This window comes from Scyliorhinus canicula, chromosome 4, assembly GCF_902713615.1.
Source record: "Scyliorhinus canicula chromosome 4, sScyCan1.1, whole genome shotgun sequence".
Taxonomy (NCBI): domain Eukaryota; kingdom Metazoa; phylum Chordata; class Chondrichthyes; order Carcharhiniformes; family Scyliorhinidae; genus Scyliorhinus; species Scyliorhinus canicula.
Window position 1 is genome coordinate 41,555,468 of NC_052149.1, and position 20,789 is coordinate 41,576,256.

General features: G+C 44.8%; 1 protein-coding gene across 4 annotated transcripts in view; it reads left to right on the plus strand.

Annotated features, from left to right (window-relative positions):
* b4galt2 (UDP-Gal:betaGlcNAc beta 1,4- galactosyltransferase, polypeptide 2) overlaps positions 1–20,789 on the plus strand; it is a 495,634-nt gene that overhangs the window by 404,048 nt on the left and 70,797 nt on the right. For 2 of the 4 annotated variants that reach the window (XM_038794103.1, XM_038794104.1), the window contains exon 5: positions 4,444–4,566. The exons of the other annotated variants lie outside the window; for them this stretch is intronic. In XM_038794103.1, coding sequence (XP_038650031.1) covers positions 4,444–4,566 — 123 coding nt within the window. The remainder of the gene's footprint in view (positions 1–4,443; positions 4,567–20,789) is intronic. 4 annotated transcript variants of the gene reach the window in all.

Sequence of the window (20,789 nt, forward strand, 5' to 3'; positions counted from 1 at the left end):
GGGGGGGATCTTATAGAAACATACAAAATTATTAAGGGAATAGATAGGATAGATGCGGGCAGATTGTTTCCATGGCGGGCGAAAGCAGAACTAGGGGGCATAGCCTCAAAATAAGGGGAAGTAGATTTAGGACTGAGTTTAGGAGGAACTTCTTCACTCAAAGGGTTGTGAATCTATGGAATTCTTTGCCCAGTGAAGCAGTTGAGGCTCCTTCATTAAATGTTTTAAGATAGTTATAGATAGTTTTTTAAAGAATAAAGGGATTAAGGGTTATGGTGTTTGGGCCGGAAAGTGGAGCTGAGTCCACAAAAGATCAGCCATGATCTCATTGAATGGCGGAGCAGGCTCGAGGGGCCAGATGGTCTACTCCTGCTCCTAGTTCTTATGTTCTTATGTTTAAATGAATAAAATAAATAAAACCCCTCTGAACTTGTAAAACAAAAAGCTGCATCCGTTTTAAAAATAGCGACCGCACTGCTCATGCGCGCCCGATCATCGGTGCGCATGCGCATAGTTTTGCGCATGCGCGCCGATGATCGTGCGTGCATACGCAATGCGGCCAAATTTTTTTTACATGTTTGCAGCCATTTTAAAGGCTGCTTGCAGTCGGCGTTGTTAAATGTCGGCTGCTGCGCGGGGATTTGCGTGATCGGGAACGCCGCGAAGGACGGCTCCGCGACCCTCCCGCGTGTCGCACCCCCGAGTTTGATGAACACTGCTCTTGAGAACAATTAACACATGGAAAGAGACTACAAAAGTGGATATGGGATAGCAGGCAGTTTACCTCGGCAGCTCTAGTATGAGGCTATCAAATTTCTTCCTGCACTACAAAAGAGTCCTCCTTCAAGCAAGTGGCATTCACAGGAATAACCACAACCCTTTTCAAAGTGCACACCATATTGATGGCAGTTCTCGCCTCTAATTACAAAAGACCATTCCTCTTGCTCTGTATGTCCTGCAGGGCGACAAGAAGCTCTGGCTCTGTGAAGTCCGTTGTTTGTTTTCTGTTAATCTAACTGCTACCCTCTTTGCCCACATTGTCAATTTCCTCTATTGCTTCCATTTTATATTTAAACAGAAGGAGCACCCAAGACATTCAGTTCAACCCCATGGCTACACAATATCTGCCCTGCCCTCCTTCATATATTTCCTGAGCACCGAGTCCTTTATGCCATCTCTTCGAGTCTTCTCTCCTGCCTGCTCTGATTTTTCCTCACACCCGTCTTGTATTTAAATGAGCTAATCTCACCATTTATCGTGGGATTAGAGCGCAACCTGTAAACGGAATAGCAGTCCCGCTCTGCCTCACAATTCCACTGTTAAAATTTCTGCCCTTTTGAGTTTTGGACAGGCTTAACCCATTCGTTAGAGCTGGAAATTCATAGCACGACACTTCCATGGTTCACAGCAAGTAGGCCAAAAAGCTTCCTTCCAAGGGGCCATAGGACAACCAGCGAAGTAATGGAAATGGCAAACCGACTTATCAGGGGCCAATTACGAGGAGCTCTGTTCGACATAGAGCCTTTATTGTACTTGTCCATGAGTGCTTTGAGTGAAATGGAAAATACGTAGCCACAATTACAAAGTGCACTTACTCCTTCACACTGGCATCCATTTTCTTTATTAGCACAATAATCGTCAAAACATAGCGCCATGAAAAAGAACATGCTGGTGAAGGGTGCATCTTTAACTAACAGCGATTGGGAGTTGCTAGTTCGCATGTGCAGGGAGTTGACAGAAATTGAATATTCAACTGGAAGATTATTACAGACACTTGTCCATGAGAATATGTCGTGTGAAGTAGTGAAGCCAGTTTGGTTGGTCCATTAAAAGTCAGGAGATGGTAGACATGTCGCCAGTGAACTCAGCATAACCTCAAAAGTTTTAAAGTCTGCCAAGTATACACTGCTGGCAGACTGTCACATCCCAGATATGTATGTATGTTTGTTCCCCATAGGCATTGAACAAGCTGCAAAAACACACGCTTGAGCTGCAAAAACACTCACGCTTGAGCTGCACAGCTACTCTAAGAGATAACAATAGATAGAAGACACTTTTTTTGTGCCTTGAAGAGATGCGATTGTGAGTAAAAGTGATGGCAGAATCAACTGCAGATGCACCGGAGAGAATGGTGTGAACATCTCAGCACTTTTAAAGATGGGCTTTGTGACAAAGAACTGCCAAAAAAACCCTGTGACAATCCCTTTCCATAATCAACCGACTTGAAATGGCACAATTGGTGCGTTGCCTAACAATGCCCACAGGCCTTTGCTGAATCGTCTGTAACTGCACACTTGGAGAATACCATTTCCTCTTATTCTCACAACCCTCAACTATCTTGACAGTGACTCAAACCTGAAGATGAATTGCTCTCTGTGAATTTAAAAAAGACCCTCCGAGCTTTGTGATTGCCTCTGGTGGGATGTCATGGAGTCCACTTCTTGATAAGCATCCAAATTGTGATCCGCAAATACCTTATATCTCTGCTTGATAAACCAAGGCAATGACTGCCAGCATGCTAATTGTTATAAATCTCCAGCATGGAGAAATCACTGCTGATCAAGCAAAAGAAAGGTTTCCCCCTAACTATATATCTCTTTATTTTCATTTTTAAAATTGATTTTAGACGGTCAATTATTTACATATATGTTTCATATCTATGATTGTGTTCCATTTAGTGGTGACAAATTAAGTTCTTTACCCATCAGTCTGGTCTCAATAAAACTCGAGAGGGATCTGTAGGTATGGTATTATTTATTTTAAACAACTTGCAAGTCTGACCCGCTCTATAGAGATTCAGAACACATACAGTCTCCTGAAGCTCCCAGAACCAAGTGAGGCCAAGGACAAAGAGATCTCTGCACATATCATTCAAATGGCATCAAGTTTCACATACAAGATTCCCATAGGTCACCCCATACACCACCTGACCTGGCCATATATCCTGATTGGCTCACTTCGCATTCCTCAACCCTGGGCCTCTTGTTACCCAGCATTCTTTTCACCATCCTCTGCACAAGGCTCCCCTCCCCCCTTTCTGGCCATGCTTCGCTCAATTTCTTTGTTCTTTGCCTGTTAACTCAACGACCATCAGACCGGCTCTATCCTCTACATTATTCTATCTAATTATCCTATTTTATATCACATTCATTTGTTCAATTCCTCAGTGGCATTTGCTGTTAGTTTCTAGTCCAAGAATAAATTCTGATAAGATATAAATATGCTTCATGATGCTTAGGTCATAAGAAATAGGAGCAAGAGCAGACCATTCAGCCCATTGAGCCTGAATGGCAGATGCTGATTTGATCATGCCTGCGCCCCCATAACCCTTGACACCCTTCTCTTTCAAAAATCTGTCTAACTCAGCCTTGAAAACATTCAATGACACAGCCTCCACTGTTCTCCTTGGAAGTAAATTCCTCTCAGCGAGGAAATTTCTCCATATCGCCATCTTAAATAGGAGACCCCTTGTTTTGAAACGGTGTCCCCGATACTATTTCCCCCTTGACGACAAACACCCTCTTTACATCTACCTGTCAAGCCCCCTCAGAATCTAATATGCTTCAATAACACTTCCAGTGATGGGGATGTGCTGAGCAGTCGCACATCAGGTGCCTCTCCTGCGAAAGACAAGAAAATAGGCACTTTTAGCCGAAATTAGCCCACAAGAACTGGACTAAAACATCCCCTCACCCTCAACAATACAAATAACAGCAAAGATGGCAGGAAGCAGCAGTTCCAGAGGCCACAGAGACACCAGGAACAGCGGGAAGGGAGATGAGCGGCGACCCCCCATCAGAGGATGGATGGAAGACGTTCCTCACTCGGGAATTGAAAGAGAATATGCTTCAATAAGATCATCTCTCATTCTAAACTCCAATGAGTATAGGCCCAACCTGCTCAAACTTTCTTCAGAAGACAATCCCTTCATCCTAGCAATCTGCATGGCAAGTGAATTTATAGAAGCCTGAGATTTCCTTTGTAGTTATGCTGGTACGAGCTGCCACTCAATGAAAATGGAATGGTCCAAATCGTACCGGAAAATGAATGATGAGTTTACACCACATGCTATTATTAAGACGCTAGTCGACCAGTGAGTTCAGGTGAAGAAGTGGTGCAATATGAGTTATGAATATCTGTAATGTGCTGGTCCCTTTACACCACTTCAGAATTTGCATAAACAGCACCTGGCCCTCAATCTTTCCGTTAATTTGAAGAACTTGCTCAATTTTCATGTTGCCCAGAAGCAAAGGGATTGAACAATAAATGAATACTAAAATAAACATCGAATGCCAGATGTTAGACTTCTGAAATTTGGGCAGATAACTTTCGAAGTTTGAGCATAAAATCTGTCACTTGGAAAAATCAAGTTGCTTTACGAAGTGGATGCTCATTGCTTGAGTGTCGTTATTTCTCACTAACCTTCTCCCTTTTTCCTGTTAGGCTACCATACAGTGGCTACTTTGGTGGGGTGTCAGGACTGAGCAAGGAGCAGTTTTTAAGAATCAATGGCTTCCCTAATGAGTACTGGGGCTGGGGTGGTGAGGACGATGATATTTACAACAGGTAAGACAGTACTTCAAGCATTGATATTGTTGATTTATTCCAGAATTATTCAAATCAGTTTTGATTGGAAAAAACAACATGGGTGCCATAATTAGAGGAACCTTGTTTGCATTTGTATTAAATGCTGGTTTATGGCCTTGTCCAAGATTCGCTTCATGTCAACAATTTTGCAAAAGGAAACAGTGCAGCTTGGTTTCTTACCTTTTCTTGGTTCCTTCTTACCAATTACTTAAACTAATTATGCTCCTGTGTTTTAACTATAGTTTTGAAGGGAAACTTGAGATGCTTAACTCCTTCCACAAGATCAGATAATATTTTATTTGGGGATGCAATGCATTAGCGTGGAGAGGGATGGATTTTTTTCTTTGAAAGGAACATTGGATAAATATTTAAACTAAGAAAGATTCATGGCTGTGGGAGAGAGTGGGGTAGAGAGATTAGTGTTAGAATCTACGTGGATATGATGGGCCCAATGACAACCTTCTGTGTTGTAAATTTCTACTTTTGCCGCCCATTCCGTCTTCCTTCCTATTCCTCTTTCTTTCCCTCTTTTTTCCTTTTATCTCAGATCTCTATTCTCTTTCTATTTTTTTGGGATTCTTTCTGGACATTCTTTCTTTTATCGTGCAGGGCATTTAGAGATGCCATTTGATGGCTCTCTTGTTAATTACAGACAAATGCCGGAGATAACCTGGCTGTAAATTGAACCAAGCAAAGGAAAACCACTTGAATGCAGTGAACTCCAAATGCAACCTCTCCTCCAGAATGTCCAATTTGATTGTAATAAACACAACTAGATTTGCCAATGAACATGGTGTCCCGACCCACTCCAGGTGAGGATCCCCAAAGCTATTGATCCGGGCGAGGCCCCTCTTGACTCCCCGAGCCTTTCTACCATCTATAAGACAGGAGTGTTATTGAATACCCTTCACTTGCCTGGATGAGTGTAGCTCCAACAATAGTCAAGAAGCTTGACACCATTCCGGACATTGCAGCCCACTTAATCTGCACAACTTTAAACATTCACTTCCTCCACCACCAGCACACAGTGGGAGCAGTGTCTATCATTTACTGCAGCAGCTGAGAAACCTTCTGCGACAGCATCTTCCAACCCTGCAACCTCTACTACAGAATACAGGTGCTACAAATACATGGGAGTACCACCACCTGCAAGTTTCCCTCCAAGTAACGCACCATTCTGACGTGGAACTATAGCGCTGTTCCTTTAGTGATGCTGGGTCAAAATCCTGGTACTCCCTACCAATACAGTTTAAGTATCTAATCCACATGGACTGTAGCATTTCAAACTTGTGGCTCACCTTTCCCATCTCAAGGACATTGAGAGATGGGTAATTAATGGTGGCCTTGCGATGCTCACATCCCACGCAAACTTTTTTTAAAAAGTCCACATTCACTTACAGTCCCACACCTTACTGTCCCTTTGTTGATTGTCGCTGTGCCCTTTGGGTCACAGTGCTGAAGTAAAAGCCACTTCATTACAGACTATGCCAAACAACCATGTTTTATATATAAGTCAACTATTCCCCCTTGTTCATTCACTTAATGCCTAGCTCCTGTGTGCCTTTGCCTGTCCTGCTGTTGGTACGCTGGTGGCTGCAGCATGGCTGGTGGAAGGTTGCTGACTTTCATTTTGGGAGACTGCAAATTGCCTTGCGGGATGACCTTGCACAGCTCTGGCTCTAAAAGGCCCGGGTTGGGACTGTTCACCCTGATATGAGTGATAACAGTCTGCGTTGCCTGGGAGGCAATAGCTTGGACACTGGCAGAGTGGCACTGGTATGAGGATGAATGTTGGCATGCTGAGAGAGGACAACAAGCTTGTGCTCCACAGAATTACTGCCACTCCACATAATGATGCCTCAGCAATTCTAACGATGTGTTGGGAAAATATATCGCTGGAGAGGTGAGAGACCCAGTTGAGCACTGGTAGCTCCAGCCGTGACGGCTGTACGCTGTGCTTGTGTGTCTTTAGTATGGGCTTCCACTGCAGCACTCAAATGTTGTGTGGCTTCTGCTTGTCATGCGAAGGAAGCTAAGACAGATGTGAGTTCATCGGTGGGTCCACAAGTGTGCTCATGGAGTTGGCCACCACTCCATACTGGAAAGTGTCTAAGCTTTGCACAAAGCTACCTGCAAATCAGGCGTTGGACACCTCCATGGTCCTTGGCAGTGATGGCGATTTTTCTCACAGACCTGTTAATTTACCATGCAGCTCTCTATCCAAAACTCAGATGTGTTTTCTTTTGCGATGCTGACTCGTCAAAGTCCTCATCTGAGCCCTCTGTAGCAGAACATGACTGCTTCCTCCTGAGAGCCAGAACCTTTATTATTCTTGCCTCTGCCCTTGATGCAGGCCCCCTGTGCAGAGTCCCTTGGCACATGCTGATCCTGTCTCTAAGCTACCTCTAAGAATGTATAGTTTCAGAGCAAGTGACAGCCTTTTCTTCAGCCACTTCTGGCTCCTGCACCACTGCCTGGCAATGCAGCCTGGATGTCTGAAAGGACCAAAACACAAAGGCAGTATTGTTGGCTTGGAGCGGAAGGGAGAACAGGGGAAAGCAAGTGCTGCATTCCTGATCCATCTGTGACTTATATGTCAAGAAAGATTGTGCGATGAGGGAAATGAGGAATGTGAGGACGATTAGATGAAATGCATAAAATAATTTGCAATGGTCTCTGCCGGCCACCACCTCTGTTGTGGCCGTTCCACTGGTGATGAACTCTGTCTCCTCCATTGGGGTGAGTCCCTGGGTCGTATCTTGGTTAGCTCCTGCTGCCTCAGCTTTTTCACAACCTTATCCTGAGGGAAGTGTGTCAATGGGTCTGGTGCAGTGGATTTTGGTGATGTGTCAATGAACAGCCAGCAAGAATGTAAGCTATGAAATGTGGGTGTGAGCTTTTTGGCATTGTTAAGTACGTGAGGGTGTGGTGAAGCCATGAAAGTGGGATCTGAGTCCTGATGTGTTGGGCAGGCTGGGTCGATGTGGACTGCACTTGATGCAGTGTAGCGAGAGACAGACTTCCAACACTTGATGAGATGCAACACTATTTTATTTAACATCTAAACTACATGTTCAACTGTGGGTTGACACTATGCTGACTTGACTGGAGACCTGATACTAGCCTGACCAGACTTACTAGCTACCACATAGTATTTGCACTGGCTAGCTCACGAACTCTGACTGTCTCAGTGGCTGGGTCCGAAGAGAGCGGGAAACCTAGTGCCCTCTGGCTTTATAGTGGTCGTGTCCTGCCTGGTGATTGGCTGCTGTGTTCTGTGTGCTTACTGGTCATCCTGTGTTTCAATCACTGCCTGTCTGCACTCCATTATATACATAGATTATATTATGACAAGTCCTGGTTTAGAGGAGATTGTGTTAGGTAAGTGTAAGGAAGCGTGGTGAAGTGATCAATGTGTGAATCTCATGCTTCAATTGTAAGGGTTTTGGCACCCGAGGATAAATTCACTGAACTTGACATCACATATGGGGTAATTGAAATTATTGTTACACCTAATCCACGCCCTTGGGACAATATTCATAGTGATGGCCACCTGGATCCACTGCCCTTGGATTAAAGAGCTTTCTCTTCCTGTCCACCTGATGCTCCCCAAGATTCCCCAAGTGCTACCTCTGAAAACCTGGGAGCATGATCTCTGCCCTGATGTGCCATATTCAGACTTTCTGCTGATCACACTCCCCAGCCACATCCAGCACCTGTTGAAGCCAAAATGCACCTCCCATTTAAGAGTACAGACTTGCTTTATGCGATATTGGTATCACACAACCATGTGCCCACTTGCTGAGATGTGCAGGTGTGTCTGGTGCTGGGCCGAATGCTACTGTAATTTAAATTAGCAGCCTTCACAATATTGGAGATGAGAATGTTTTTCTCACTGGAGGTCATTAGACTGTGTAATTCTCTTCCACAGAGAGCAGTGGAGGTTGGATTTATTTAAGGCCGAGTTAGATTTTTGATAGACAAGGGAGTCAAGGTGTCACCATGATGGAAAAGAAAGACCACGGAATTACACCCGAAATATTGAACTTTAAAGAGACCCGAGTTTTATATTTTTTAAATGGGCACAAACCCCAGAGGGGGCCTGATCTCCCCCCCCCCCCCCCCCCCCCCCCGAGGACCCTGCTAACCGCCCTCCAAGCCAGGTCCCGCCGGTATGGACCATGTCTAATCCACACCGGCGGGACAGGCCAAAAACGGGCGGCTGCTCGGCCCATCGGGGCCCAGAGAATAGTCGGGGCCCCCGACCGGCGCAGCGCAATCCCCGCCCCCACCCGAAAACCAGTGCCGGAGAATTCGGCAGCCGGCGTCGGAGTGGCAGGGTGGGATTCACGCCGGCCCCCGCCGATTCTCCGACCCGGCGGGGAGTCGGAGAATTCCGCCCCCTATGTTTGATACTAATTTATGCGGTTATGGTTGGGAATTTCTACATACCTGCTCCCAACTAGGATGTTTTTTTCACTGTGTGGCGGAACCCTGATTTACTTGCAAGGGCTGGGCTACTGTTTCACTTCCAGCAGTGGATCAGTCTCACAGTGATAGCAGCTCCAAGGAAAGTCACACATGAAACATGGATAATTTTGAAAAGCTGAGGAAAACTGACCCAGAAACCTTGACTGTGAATTCTTGTATTTCATTGTCTTGGTAGATAAAGGGCAGGTTTAGCTCAGTTGGCCGGACAGTGGGTTTGCGATGCAGAACAAGGCCAACTGCATGGGCCCAATTGCCATACCAGCTGAGGTTATTCATGAAGACCCTGCCTTCTCAACCTTTCCCCTTGCCTGAGGTGTGATGATTCTCAGGTTAAATCACCGCAAGTCAGCTCTCCACCTCAAAGGGGAAAGTACATTTACTAGATAAAAGCTGATAAACAGACACTGCATTTCAATTTTCTCAGTTTTGTTCTTTATTTTAGAAGCTTTTTAGCTACAGTTATAAATCTACCTCGAGAGTGTTTGCTTCTTGTTTGTGAATTTCCCTAAAAGGCTTGAGATGTTTTTCCCACCGTGATTCTTTGGGAAGGAAGAGAAGGGGAACAGAAAAGAACCTAGAGATCAGGCTTAGAAGACAACACAATAGATGATCAAGACCCTCTTTGAGACATTCAACCACCAGATAGATAGATCGAGAAGATCTTCCAGAGAGTTTAAATAAGAGGTTAAGATCCACTTGCGAAGTCCTGGGAGAACTTTGCAACATCCCACAGAAAGTTTTGCTGCAAACCTTCTCAACAAACAGGACAGCAGAAGCTATGGCTCAAAACGTGACTTAAACGCTGAGTTTTCTCGCTACAGAGTCAATCAAAGGGGAATTGCAGCATCAGCCAAGTAAGCCCATTCTTGCATTCTTCCATGTTGCAGGTGTAGAATGGTCCATTGAATGTGGCACAGGAGCAAGATAATTTAGTAGAGGGGGCAATTCATTTCCATCATGTTGCTTGGTTTCCATAAGTACTTGGGCCCATGTTTGAATTCATATTGTCATCCAAAGTCTTCTATCAATCCATACCGGGATTTTAAATGAAAAGTGCTTCACTCCCTTTATTATTAAATTCATATGGAATTTCAGGCATGCGTTCCTTCATTTCCGCACCCAGAATATAGCAACTGCCATTATTCATTTGCCCTTGGCTATTACAGATTACCTGCACTCTTTTGGAATATAGGTATTTTTGAATTACTAATGTCAATACCATTGATACTATTGAATTACTGGAGCTTTGAAGAAGAGTTTTACAGACTCGAAACCTTAACTCTATTTCTCTCTCCACAGATGTTGTTCGACTTGCTGAGTTTTCCAGCATTTTCTGCTTTTATCTCCTCCCAGATTCCATTCCTCTTGCAATAAACAACCTTCTATTTTTCTTCCTAATCACTTACTATATGTGCACATTAACATTTTGTGACTGTTCCAGCAGGACACTCACATTCCTCTGCACCTCAGAGTTCTGCAGTCTCTTGCCAATTAAATAATTTGCTGATTTCTTATTTTTCCTGCATATATGGACAAGTTCACATTTTCTGACATTGTACTCCATCTACCAAATTTTGCTCACTCCCTTAACCTATCGATATCTCTTTGCAGACTTCTTATGTCCTCTTCACAACATACGTTCCAACCTATCGATATCTCTTTGCAGACTTCTTGGGCGGGATTCTCTCAGCCCGGGGCCGGGCCGGAGAATCACGCCATGCCACCCCAATACCGGCATGCGATTGAATCGGCGCCATTGGCACTGGCATGGTTGGCACGCCGCCAGTTGGGGGCTAGTTTACGCAGCCGGCCCGGGATGGGCCAAGCGGCTTTCGTAAAAATGGCGAGAACCCCGGCACTGTCCACACCTGCTCTCAGCCGGCGGGAACTCGGCGTGGAAGGACCGGGGTTGCGGCCTGTGGGGAGGGGTCTGACCCCGGGGCGGGGGGGGGGGGGGGGGGGGGGGGCTTCCGATGTGGCCTGGTCCGTGATTGGGGCCCACCGATTGGTGGGCCGGCCTCTCTGGCTGGTGGCCTCCTTTCTTCCACGCCGGCCCCTGTAGCCCTGCGCCATGTTGCGTCGGGGCCAGCGCATTGAAGAAAGCCACTGCGCATACGCGCGTTGGCACCGCGCCCTTTTGATGCCGGGATCAGCTGCTGGAGCAGCGTGAACCGCTCCTGTAGGGGCCAGAATTGCTGATCCTGAGGCCGCGTTTCCGGTGGCATCAACACTTAGCCTCAGGATCACAGAATCCCGCCCCTTATGTCCTCTTCACAACATACTTTCCTACCTATCTTTGTATCGTCAGCAAATTTAGCAACTATACTTCATTCGAGTATCCTATCATTCAAGTCATTAATATAGATTGTAAGGTCTTAGAGGTCCAGCACTGGTCCCAGTGGCACTCCATCTGTTAAATCCTGCCAATCTGAAAATGACCAATTTATGCACCCTCTTTTTCCCTACTAGCTAACCATTCCTGGATGTACACTAGTATATTATTTCCGGCACTGTGAGGTCTTGTTTTCTGTCGTAACATTTGATGTGGCATATTGTCAAACGCCTTTTGGCAATCTAAGTACACTGCATCCACAGGTTCCTCTTTATCCATTTTGCCTATAACTTCAAAGGATTCTAATAAATTAGTCAAACACAATTTCCATTGCTCAAAATCTGTCCGATTGCAGTGAGATGTTTTAAATGCTCTGTTATAACTTTCTTAATAATAGATTTCATCATTTTCCCGAGGACAGATGTTAAGCTCACTGGCCTGAATTCTGCCTCCCTCCTACCTTTAATGGAGGAGTTGGATTTGCTATTTTCCAGTCTGGTGGAACCTTCATGGAGTGATTTTGTAGTCCTATAAGTTTTATTGCTGTAATATCAGTATGTGCATTGGGATATCAACATGTGTATCTCAGGAGATGAAAGTTTGTGGCACTGTTTCTGACTGAATACACTGTTCTCAGTAACAGTGTTATTGCCACAATCACATTGATTAACGGTTACTTTGAACATTTAGGAAGCAAATTATTTGTGTTATTATGTTACCAACTATTGCCACCAATGCCAATTAGAGGATATCCACTCCTTTAAACTCCTTCAAATCATAAATTTGTGATTGCCTGAGAGCAGAGTTAAGCATAGAGCCTGTAGGCTTCCTGGGGTGGGAACAATCTATAATTAAAAATTATACAAATTAATTACCAGCTGTTGTACAGAATGTGTATTATTTTGAATTAAGTGCAAGCATGATGTCTTATTTTAATTAGACAATATGCATAAATTTCAATAATTATTGCTACTGCTGTCTTGACTTCATTAACTATACTTTGAGTGAATCACAAATGTATTATTTGAAACCATTTAAAGGAATCGGTATTCCTTCATTCTCATTGGTGGCAAAATCAACAACATTATGGTACAAACACAAACTTTCATGTTGCCTAATGTTCAAAATGGTACCAGCCATGAAATCAGCTTAAATCAATGGTGTGACACCTTAAGTGTGTTGGACAGAATAGATGGATTATCAAATTGGAAAAAGTAGACACAATGGTCCAATGAATTTGTAATAATGCATTTTCTTCTTCTGAACTTCATATTGCTGAATTGGGTTTCTGGTGTGCAGTTTGAACGGCTTTAAGCCTATTCTTTAGAAAAAGAAAGAACTTGCATTTATATGGCGCCTTTCACAATTTCAGGAGGTGTCAAAAGTGATTCACAGGCTATGAAGCACTTTTGGCCTGTCGTCACTGTTGTAATGTCGGAAACGTGGCAGCCGGTTTTCACCCAGCAACAACCTAAAAGGCCTGTTGTAGTAATGTTGGTTAAGGGATAATTTTTGGTGCTTTGGAGCAATCACCTTCGCCAACAGAAATCGTGCTGTGGGATATTTATCATCCGCCTGAGAGGGCAAAAGGTACTTTGGTTGAAGGTCTGATCTGAAAGATTGATGCTCCGAGCTATTTTAGAATACCGTGCACATTGACTGCTGCAGACCATTCGGGTGGGATCAGATGCTACGTCACTCTGTGACGCAACCACTATTTTACATAAACATAGAACATACATTTGAACATAAGAATTAAGAGCAGGTGTCGGCCACTCACGCCTCTAGCCTGCTCCGCCATTCAATAACATCATGACTGATCTGATTGCAACCTCAATCCGATATTCCTGTTTATCCCAATAACCTTTCACCCCTTTGTTAATCAAGAACCTATCAAACTCTGTCTTAAAAATATTCAAAGATTCTGAGTCCACTACCTTTTCTGGAAGAGAGTTCCAGAAACTCTCAACCCCCAGAGAAAATATTTCCCCTCATCTCTGTCTTAAATGAATGATCTCTTATTTTTAAACAGTGACCCCCTCGCTCTAGATTCTGCTGCAAGATGAAACATCTCTCCACAACCACTCTGCCAATACCCCACAGGGGGCTGGATTCTTCGTCCCGCCGCACCAGATTCCTGGTTCATCATGCCTGCGGGATGCTCCGTTTCGTCGGCTGGTCAATGGGGTTTCCCATTGTGGGGCAGCCCCACTCCGTCAGGAAACCCCCGGGCCGCCGGCAAAACGGAGCATACCGCTGGCAGATAATCCAGCCCTGGATCTTCAAAGGTTTCGATGAAGTCGCCTCTTACTCTTCACAGTGGATAGCACTGGTGGTCCACAATTCCAGGGTCCCAGGTTCGATTCCTGCTTGGGCCACTGTCTGTGCGGAGTCTGCATGTTCTTCCCTTGTCTGTGTGGGTTAGTCCAGGTGCTCTGGTTTTCTCGCACAAGATTTCTCTCTGTGTACTCGAACAGGTGTCGGAATGTGGCGACGAGGGGATTTTCACAGTAATTTCATTGCAGTGTTCATATAAACCTACTTGTGACAATAATAAGGCAGCACGGTAGCATGGTGGTTAGCATAAATGCTTCACAGCTCCAGGGTCCCAGGTTCGATTCCCAGCTGGGTCACTGTCTGTGTGGAGTCTGCACGTCCTCCCCGTGTGTGCGTGGGTTTCCTCCGGGTGCTCCGGTTTCCTCCCACAGTCCAAAGATGTGCGGGTTAGGTGGATTGGCCATGCTAAATTGCCCATAGTGTCCTAAAAAGTAAGGTTAAGGGGGGGTTGTTGGGTTACGGGTTTAGGGTGGATACGTGGGTTTGAGTGGGGTGATCATTGCTCGGCACAACATCGAGGGCCGAAGGGCCTGTTCTGTGCTGTACTGTTCTATGTTCTATAATTGTTATTATTCCTGGTATGAGTCTTTATAGTTTTAAAAGTTCAGTTTGAATGCCACAAACTTGTTAAGTCAGATAAGATATCATTGTCACCAACACCATTTAAAAATGTAACAATGATAAATATTGATGTCCAAACCAATTCTGACGTATTGAAGCAGCTTAGAGCGCTTAAATGTAGTGAAGCACATGCAGCATGATGCAGATCTTCGCCCACAATACTTAACGATGCCAAACTGTTAACTTCCAGAACAATCGGGACTAAAGTAATAATGGCTTGCTGTCCTGTCTTTCTAGTGGCTGGGCCATAATCTGGTAATAGCAAGGCTGGCTATATTTAGTATGTGGGCTGGAAAGGGAGGAATGATGAAGATACAGGGCACCATGTATTCATCAATCCGGTGCTTCAGAATAGCCTTTTTTCAAGGAGCTTGTCTTATCCCTGCTGTATTGCTGCTAAAAGTACTGCTCTTCAACTTTGGTGTACTTCACTCTCCCACTCGCGAGAAACCAGATGAAGACTCTTGGAGTTATAAACTAGGCCTTTATTACAATGCTATAATACGGGCTAATGGCATTCCAAGTTGGGACGCCAGAGAGCAGTGATTCAATAATTGTTATGGCACAGTGGTTAGCACTGCTGCCTTACCATGCCAGGGACCTGGATTCAGTTCCCACCTTGGGTGACTGTGTGAAGTTTGCACTTTCTCCCATTGCCTGCATGGGTTTCCTCCGGATGCTCCGGTTTCCTCCCACAGTCCAAAGATATGCAGGTTAGGTGGATTGGCTGTGCTAAATTGCCCCTTAGTGCCTAAAAATGTGCAGGTTAGGTGGGGTTATCGGGATGGGGTGGGGGAGTGGGCCAAGGTAAGGTGCTCTTTCACAGGATCGATGCAGTCACAATGGGCCGAATGGTCTCCTTCTGCACTGTAGGAATTCTAAAAACATAAAGATATACTGGAGGTTTAGTTATATGAAATTAGCACATACAAATCATTTGTTACTAGTTATCAATGTTAAATCATGACTATTGGTTACGTTTACATCATTCATCGTATATGAGAATGACTACACAATTATAACAGGTGCATGCCTATTTAATTATAATATCCAATCAGTACAAAGACACATACATGCTGTCTCCTAATATTTATCACCAGCTTCCCATGATCAAGAATGTGGCTATCAATCACCTATCTGTCTAAGTATAAAGTTCTTCCCAAGGTAAATGGCCCACTGCAATAACAATTCTAGATGATTATACCTTTTCATCAGACAACTTGACACCAATGCAAAAATGGTGAAAAGATCTTACATTGTTCCTTGTTATTCTTGGTAACGACCATCTGTGATTCATCTTCTTTCTGGGCCCCATCACCAGCGAGAGGTGTCCTTGGGCCTATTTGCAATTAGGTAATTTATGCAGATGTAGACAATTCCAACACATGTTAATTTACAGTGAATGTAGCTGTGGTAATGGAGTACTGTAGAATGGAGATGCAATTCTACCTCCTTCATGCTGCAACAAGAAGTTCTGACAAGAGGAGGTGTGGATGGATCTTATCTCTGTCTCCTCCTTCCACACTTCAAGGGCGTTCTTGTGTATTATGGCATACTTCTGGCATTGTCACTTCAAACTTTGTACCAAAAGGAATAGATTAACAAAGAGTAGTTTGGTACAGGAGGTTTGCAGCGCTAAGCTAAGTCCTTACATGCTTACAGGCAAATGCGAGGTGATGCATTTTCGAAGATCTAACTCAAGAGCAGACTATATGGTCAATGGAAGAGTCCTGGGAAAATTGATGTACAGAGAGATCTGGGAGTTCAGGTCCATTGTACCCTGAAGGTGGCAACGCAGGTCGATAGAGTGGTGCCTGCAGCATGCTTGCCTTCATCGGACGGGGTATTGAGTACAAGAGTTGGCAGGCCATGTTACAGTTGTATAGGACTTTGGTTAGGCCACATTTGGAATACTGCGTGCAGTTCTGGTCGCCACATTACCAGAAGGATGTGGATGCTTTAGAGAGGGTGAAGAGGAGGTTCACCAGGATGTTGCCTGGGATGGAGGGTGCTAGCTATGAAGAAAGGTTGAGTAGATTAGGATTGTTTTCATTGGAAAGATGGAGGTTGAGGGGGGACCTGATTGAGGTCTACAAAATTATGAGAGGTATGGACGGGGTGGATAGCAACAAGCTTTTTCCAAGAGTGGGGGTGTCAATTACAAGGGGCACGATTTCTAGGTGAGAGGGGGAAAGTTTAAGGGAGATGTGCGTGGAAAGTTTATTACTCAGAGGGTGGTGGGTGCCTGGAACGCTTTGCCAGCGGAGGTGGTAGAGGCAGGCACAATAGCATATTTTAAAATGCATCTGGACAGATATATGAACGGGCGGGGAACAGAGAGAAGTAGAGCCTTGGAAAATAGGCAACAGGTTTAGATAAAGGATCTGGATCGGCGCAGGCTGGGAGGGCTGAAGGGCCTGTTCCTGTGCTGTAATTTTCTTTGTTCTTTGTTTTGTTCTTTACTAAATTGCTGCAAGATTTATTCTGCCCAGGCCAGGGCCCCACTCTCTGGAGTGATTACACTCTTGGTTCCCATTGGTCCCTCAAGTTAGGTGACCCTTTTCTGCTGCACTGTCTTAAAGAGACCACAATCACAAGAGGCGTATGTCCAGAGGAATTCTCGGGCTATACCATTGTCCAGTTCAGTTTGTCTTTTTAAGCCCTCACCAGCTTACAGCTGTTATGGGTCCCACTGAGGCTCTTATTAAGGCCCCAGAACCTAATCGTGGAAAGGTCATTGATTCCAGAAGAGTGGATTAATCATCTTCTTTCAAGCGGCTCATTGGCTCCAGAGATGGAAAGATATTTTCTTCTGCTGGGTCCTTACTGGGTTTTCTCTCTGCAGTCAGTTTGGCAGAGGAGAACTCTGTCATTCCTCCTTGCAGTCCAGGCCTGATTTCACTGGTTGCCCAGTCGAGATGCAGGCCTTGCATTCCCACTTCAGGTGTCCAATTGGCTCATAGATAAGCTGCATTTAAATGAATGATTGCAACGGTATTAGATTTTCTGATGAGCCAGGTTCTGAGTAGTTTGTCGGGTTGGGATTCTTTGAGTTTAGCTCCAGCTTTTTCTCGAGTTAAATTAGGGACGCGTAGTCAATTTTGGCTTTGCTGATGTCCCATGATAGAATTAAAAAGAGTAAACTCTGAAAGTCAGTGCACGAACAGGTAGATAGTCCAGCTGGAGAAACAGCAAGAAGCTTTAGCTATACACACAATTTTGAGTTCAGTTATCTTAATATTGCTAACCTGCCGAAGCTCTTAGAACACATATTTGGGTTTGCCTCTAAAAGAAGAAAGTATAACCAAACAGATTGAAATTCTACTCGAGTGTATTTCATAAGTGTAGTGTTGTTTTTGTGAATGCTATATCCAGATGGCTAAAGACATTGACCAGATAGAATATTAGGTGCAGTTAAGAACAGTTTCTTTTCCTTGTGTTCATTAATGTTGAGACAGCAGCACCACTTTGAAACATAGAACATATGCTGAAAATACAGAACAAATCATCTGTCCCAATCAACTCTTGACTGTCCACGATATTTTATTTTGCTACCTGTTTTCCCAGAAAATTACTTAGTGAGTATGGGGATATGTTGTGTGACTGAAAGAAAATGGTGTATTTATGCTAGGTAGCAAATGGCATAAGAGTCACTGATTTACTATGACAAAATAAGTCAAATTCAGTATGTATTCAATTAATGACCTCATTTGTTATGTTTTTTAAACATCTCAAACTATGATGGGAAAAGGCACTTTTTCTGTCTGAGGTATTTTTAACCTAACAAACTTCTTCAGAAACTGAGACAATCACATTGGCCGTCCACGAGACGCCCTGTCTAAATTCTCCTTTCCATTGAAGTCAAAAAGCATATGATATAAATAGTTGATTTCAAATTCAGTGTTATTTTGAAAATTGAAGTAAAGATTAAAAATGACACTTTCTTCCCCTCATAGATCTCCCGCTCTCGCTGTCACTCTCACTCTCTCTTACTTTTTGAAGTTCATATGGCTGAAAACAAAGGACTGAATTCTCCCATCTGGGTTTGAGTCCCGTGGTGACACCAGGGATGGGAGTGTTTCCTGCTGTGGAGGCTGACAGGAAAACACAGCAGAATTTCTGGCTTCGACCTAATTAATTGTGTATTCAAGTGTTTTGCATCGCCTTCCGTGTTGGGGTGGGCTTAATGGCATGCATCCCGCCGCCATATCTGGTGCCATATTTAAACGGCACTTACCATCACTGACCCACCATTGAAGAAAGAAGGTGGACCTCCTGAAGAAAGAAGGTGGATCTTCAAGGACACCCTTGAGGCTGGAAATCCTCGATTACACTGAATCTGGAAGATCTACCTGATAGATGCTCCTCCCACCCACTGCTCTGGTGTTCCAGTGACGCTGGTGGGCCTCCATCCTGACCCTTGGAGGGTCGCCTTCAAATAGGTCGCACTTTCTGCGTGCCACTCTGGTCCAGATGTGTTCCGGACCAGGGTGTTGTTGTCCCTCTGAGGTCATGGGATCATGGGCCGAACCGCGCCGAGTGGAGCTGGAGCTACGGGGACCACTCCGTGTCAGGCTTTCATCTGCATCCCATTAACGGGATGCAAAGCAGTTTACACTGGGCTCCAGCAGGACTCCACCATGACAGGCATCAATGGAACATTCCATGGGAAATTCACGTTGGTGTAAAACCAAATATTTGGCCTCCTGCTGAATTCTCTCCCCTGCATCCTGCCATTGAACCCACTTTGGGGGGGGGGGGGGGGGGGGGGGGGGGAGAGACGGACAGGTATGTAATTCAAACATTTTTTTTTCTTACAGAGCTGACAGACACTCACAAAAAGAAATATTATGGCTTAAACCTTTGTAAATCCTCAGAGATTTGTCCCCCAGGTTATAAAATACTTCCTGAAAAGCTCTTAAGCAAAATCTACCAGGAACTAAAGCAAAAAAGTATTCCTTTGTGGACTAGTACTGATGCATCCAGGGAAGTTAATCTGCACATAGGCAGGCAGCATAATAAAACCTCTATTTAAAATGCCAGAGTTCTGGGCAAAAATATCAACGCCAAGGCCAAGCTTTTGAACGAGGCAGAAACCTTCCACGTAACAGTCCAGTGGATAATTGAAAGCTGCCATTGTGAAATCTGGAAGTTCTGAGATTTGTTTGGATTTTTACCGGTTTGGACCCATCACGGGAGATTCAGCCCAACCAAAGGTCCATTATTGTCTTTCAGCTGGATCGGAAAATCCCACCCTTTATTTCCAATAGTGAGAATTTCAGTTACTGAGAAAAAGATGATGGAATTAAAAAGAACTAAGGACATATTCTGAGGCATTTATGGGAACCGTCAGTTACAGATTTATATAGATATTTTCCATCATAAGTAAAGACATAAGACCAATTTGCCACAAAAGATTAGGGAAAAAAACCTGCTGACAGGAGATCAAGTGGCACTGGCAGACAATGGACCGGATTCTGTCAGGGCAAATGGGGCCTCACCACCACTGGGGGAATAAGGAGTCCTTCAGGCACCTAGGTGGCCACCGTTGGGCCTTCCCTGTGATTGAGGTCCCCGTTGGACGAAGACCTGCCCAACAAGGGCGCAACTAGACCGTCCGAGACCAACAGCTCTTCAAGCCAGCAGTTGGAGTGGTGACAGCTATGCGTCCATAAGAGGTCCAAGATGATTGTGAGACCCCAGACCAAAGGTGAGGGAAGATAGAATAGGGCATAGGGTTGCATTCACTCTTCCCTCCCCCACCCCCAATACCAGGTCCTCTGATCAATTACTGAGTATGAGGGACCTGGGAGGAGGCCGGGAAAACCAGACTGGGTTTACTGGCCGGCTTTTCAAATGTGCGGGGAAAGCCCCACGTCCCCAAATTAATCCCTGTGCCACCACAAAATTGCAGTGGGCTCGGGGATAATGGGTGGCAATTGACTCACTGATGAACCTAGTTGGCTTCCCATCACCAGCGGCCACAAATCCTGCGTCAGTCCTCTCTGTCCTCTGGCTTAATCGGGGGTGTTTTACAGGCGTTGCCAGGAAGCTGGGGCTGGGCCTCTGATCACATGAAGTGGGCCAGGCTGCAGTGGTTCTTGCTGCGAAGGGCTGTGTTGAATCCTGCCCAATGTGTAATGTACAATTTCTAATGCATGCAGTCATGGATGTTAAAAATAAGGTACAAATTTCACTATTTGAAGGTGTATAGGAACAATGCTGTTTAATATCCATGGTAACTGTCAAATGCCATTCTCTAACCATTCATTTTAACTGTTTTTGAAGTAATACCTTCAGTATTTTTCTTAACATTCAGCAGGTCTATGGTGATAGTTCCCCTCCTACCCTCTCCCTCCCCTCTCCCCTCCCTCCCCTCTCCTCTCCATTCCCTCTCCCCTCCCAACCACCCCACCCCCAA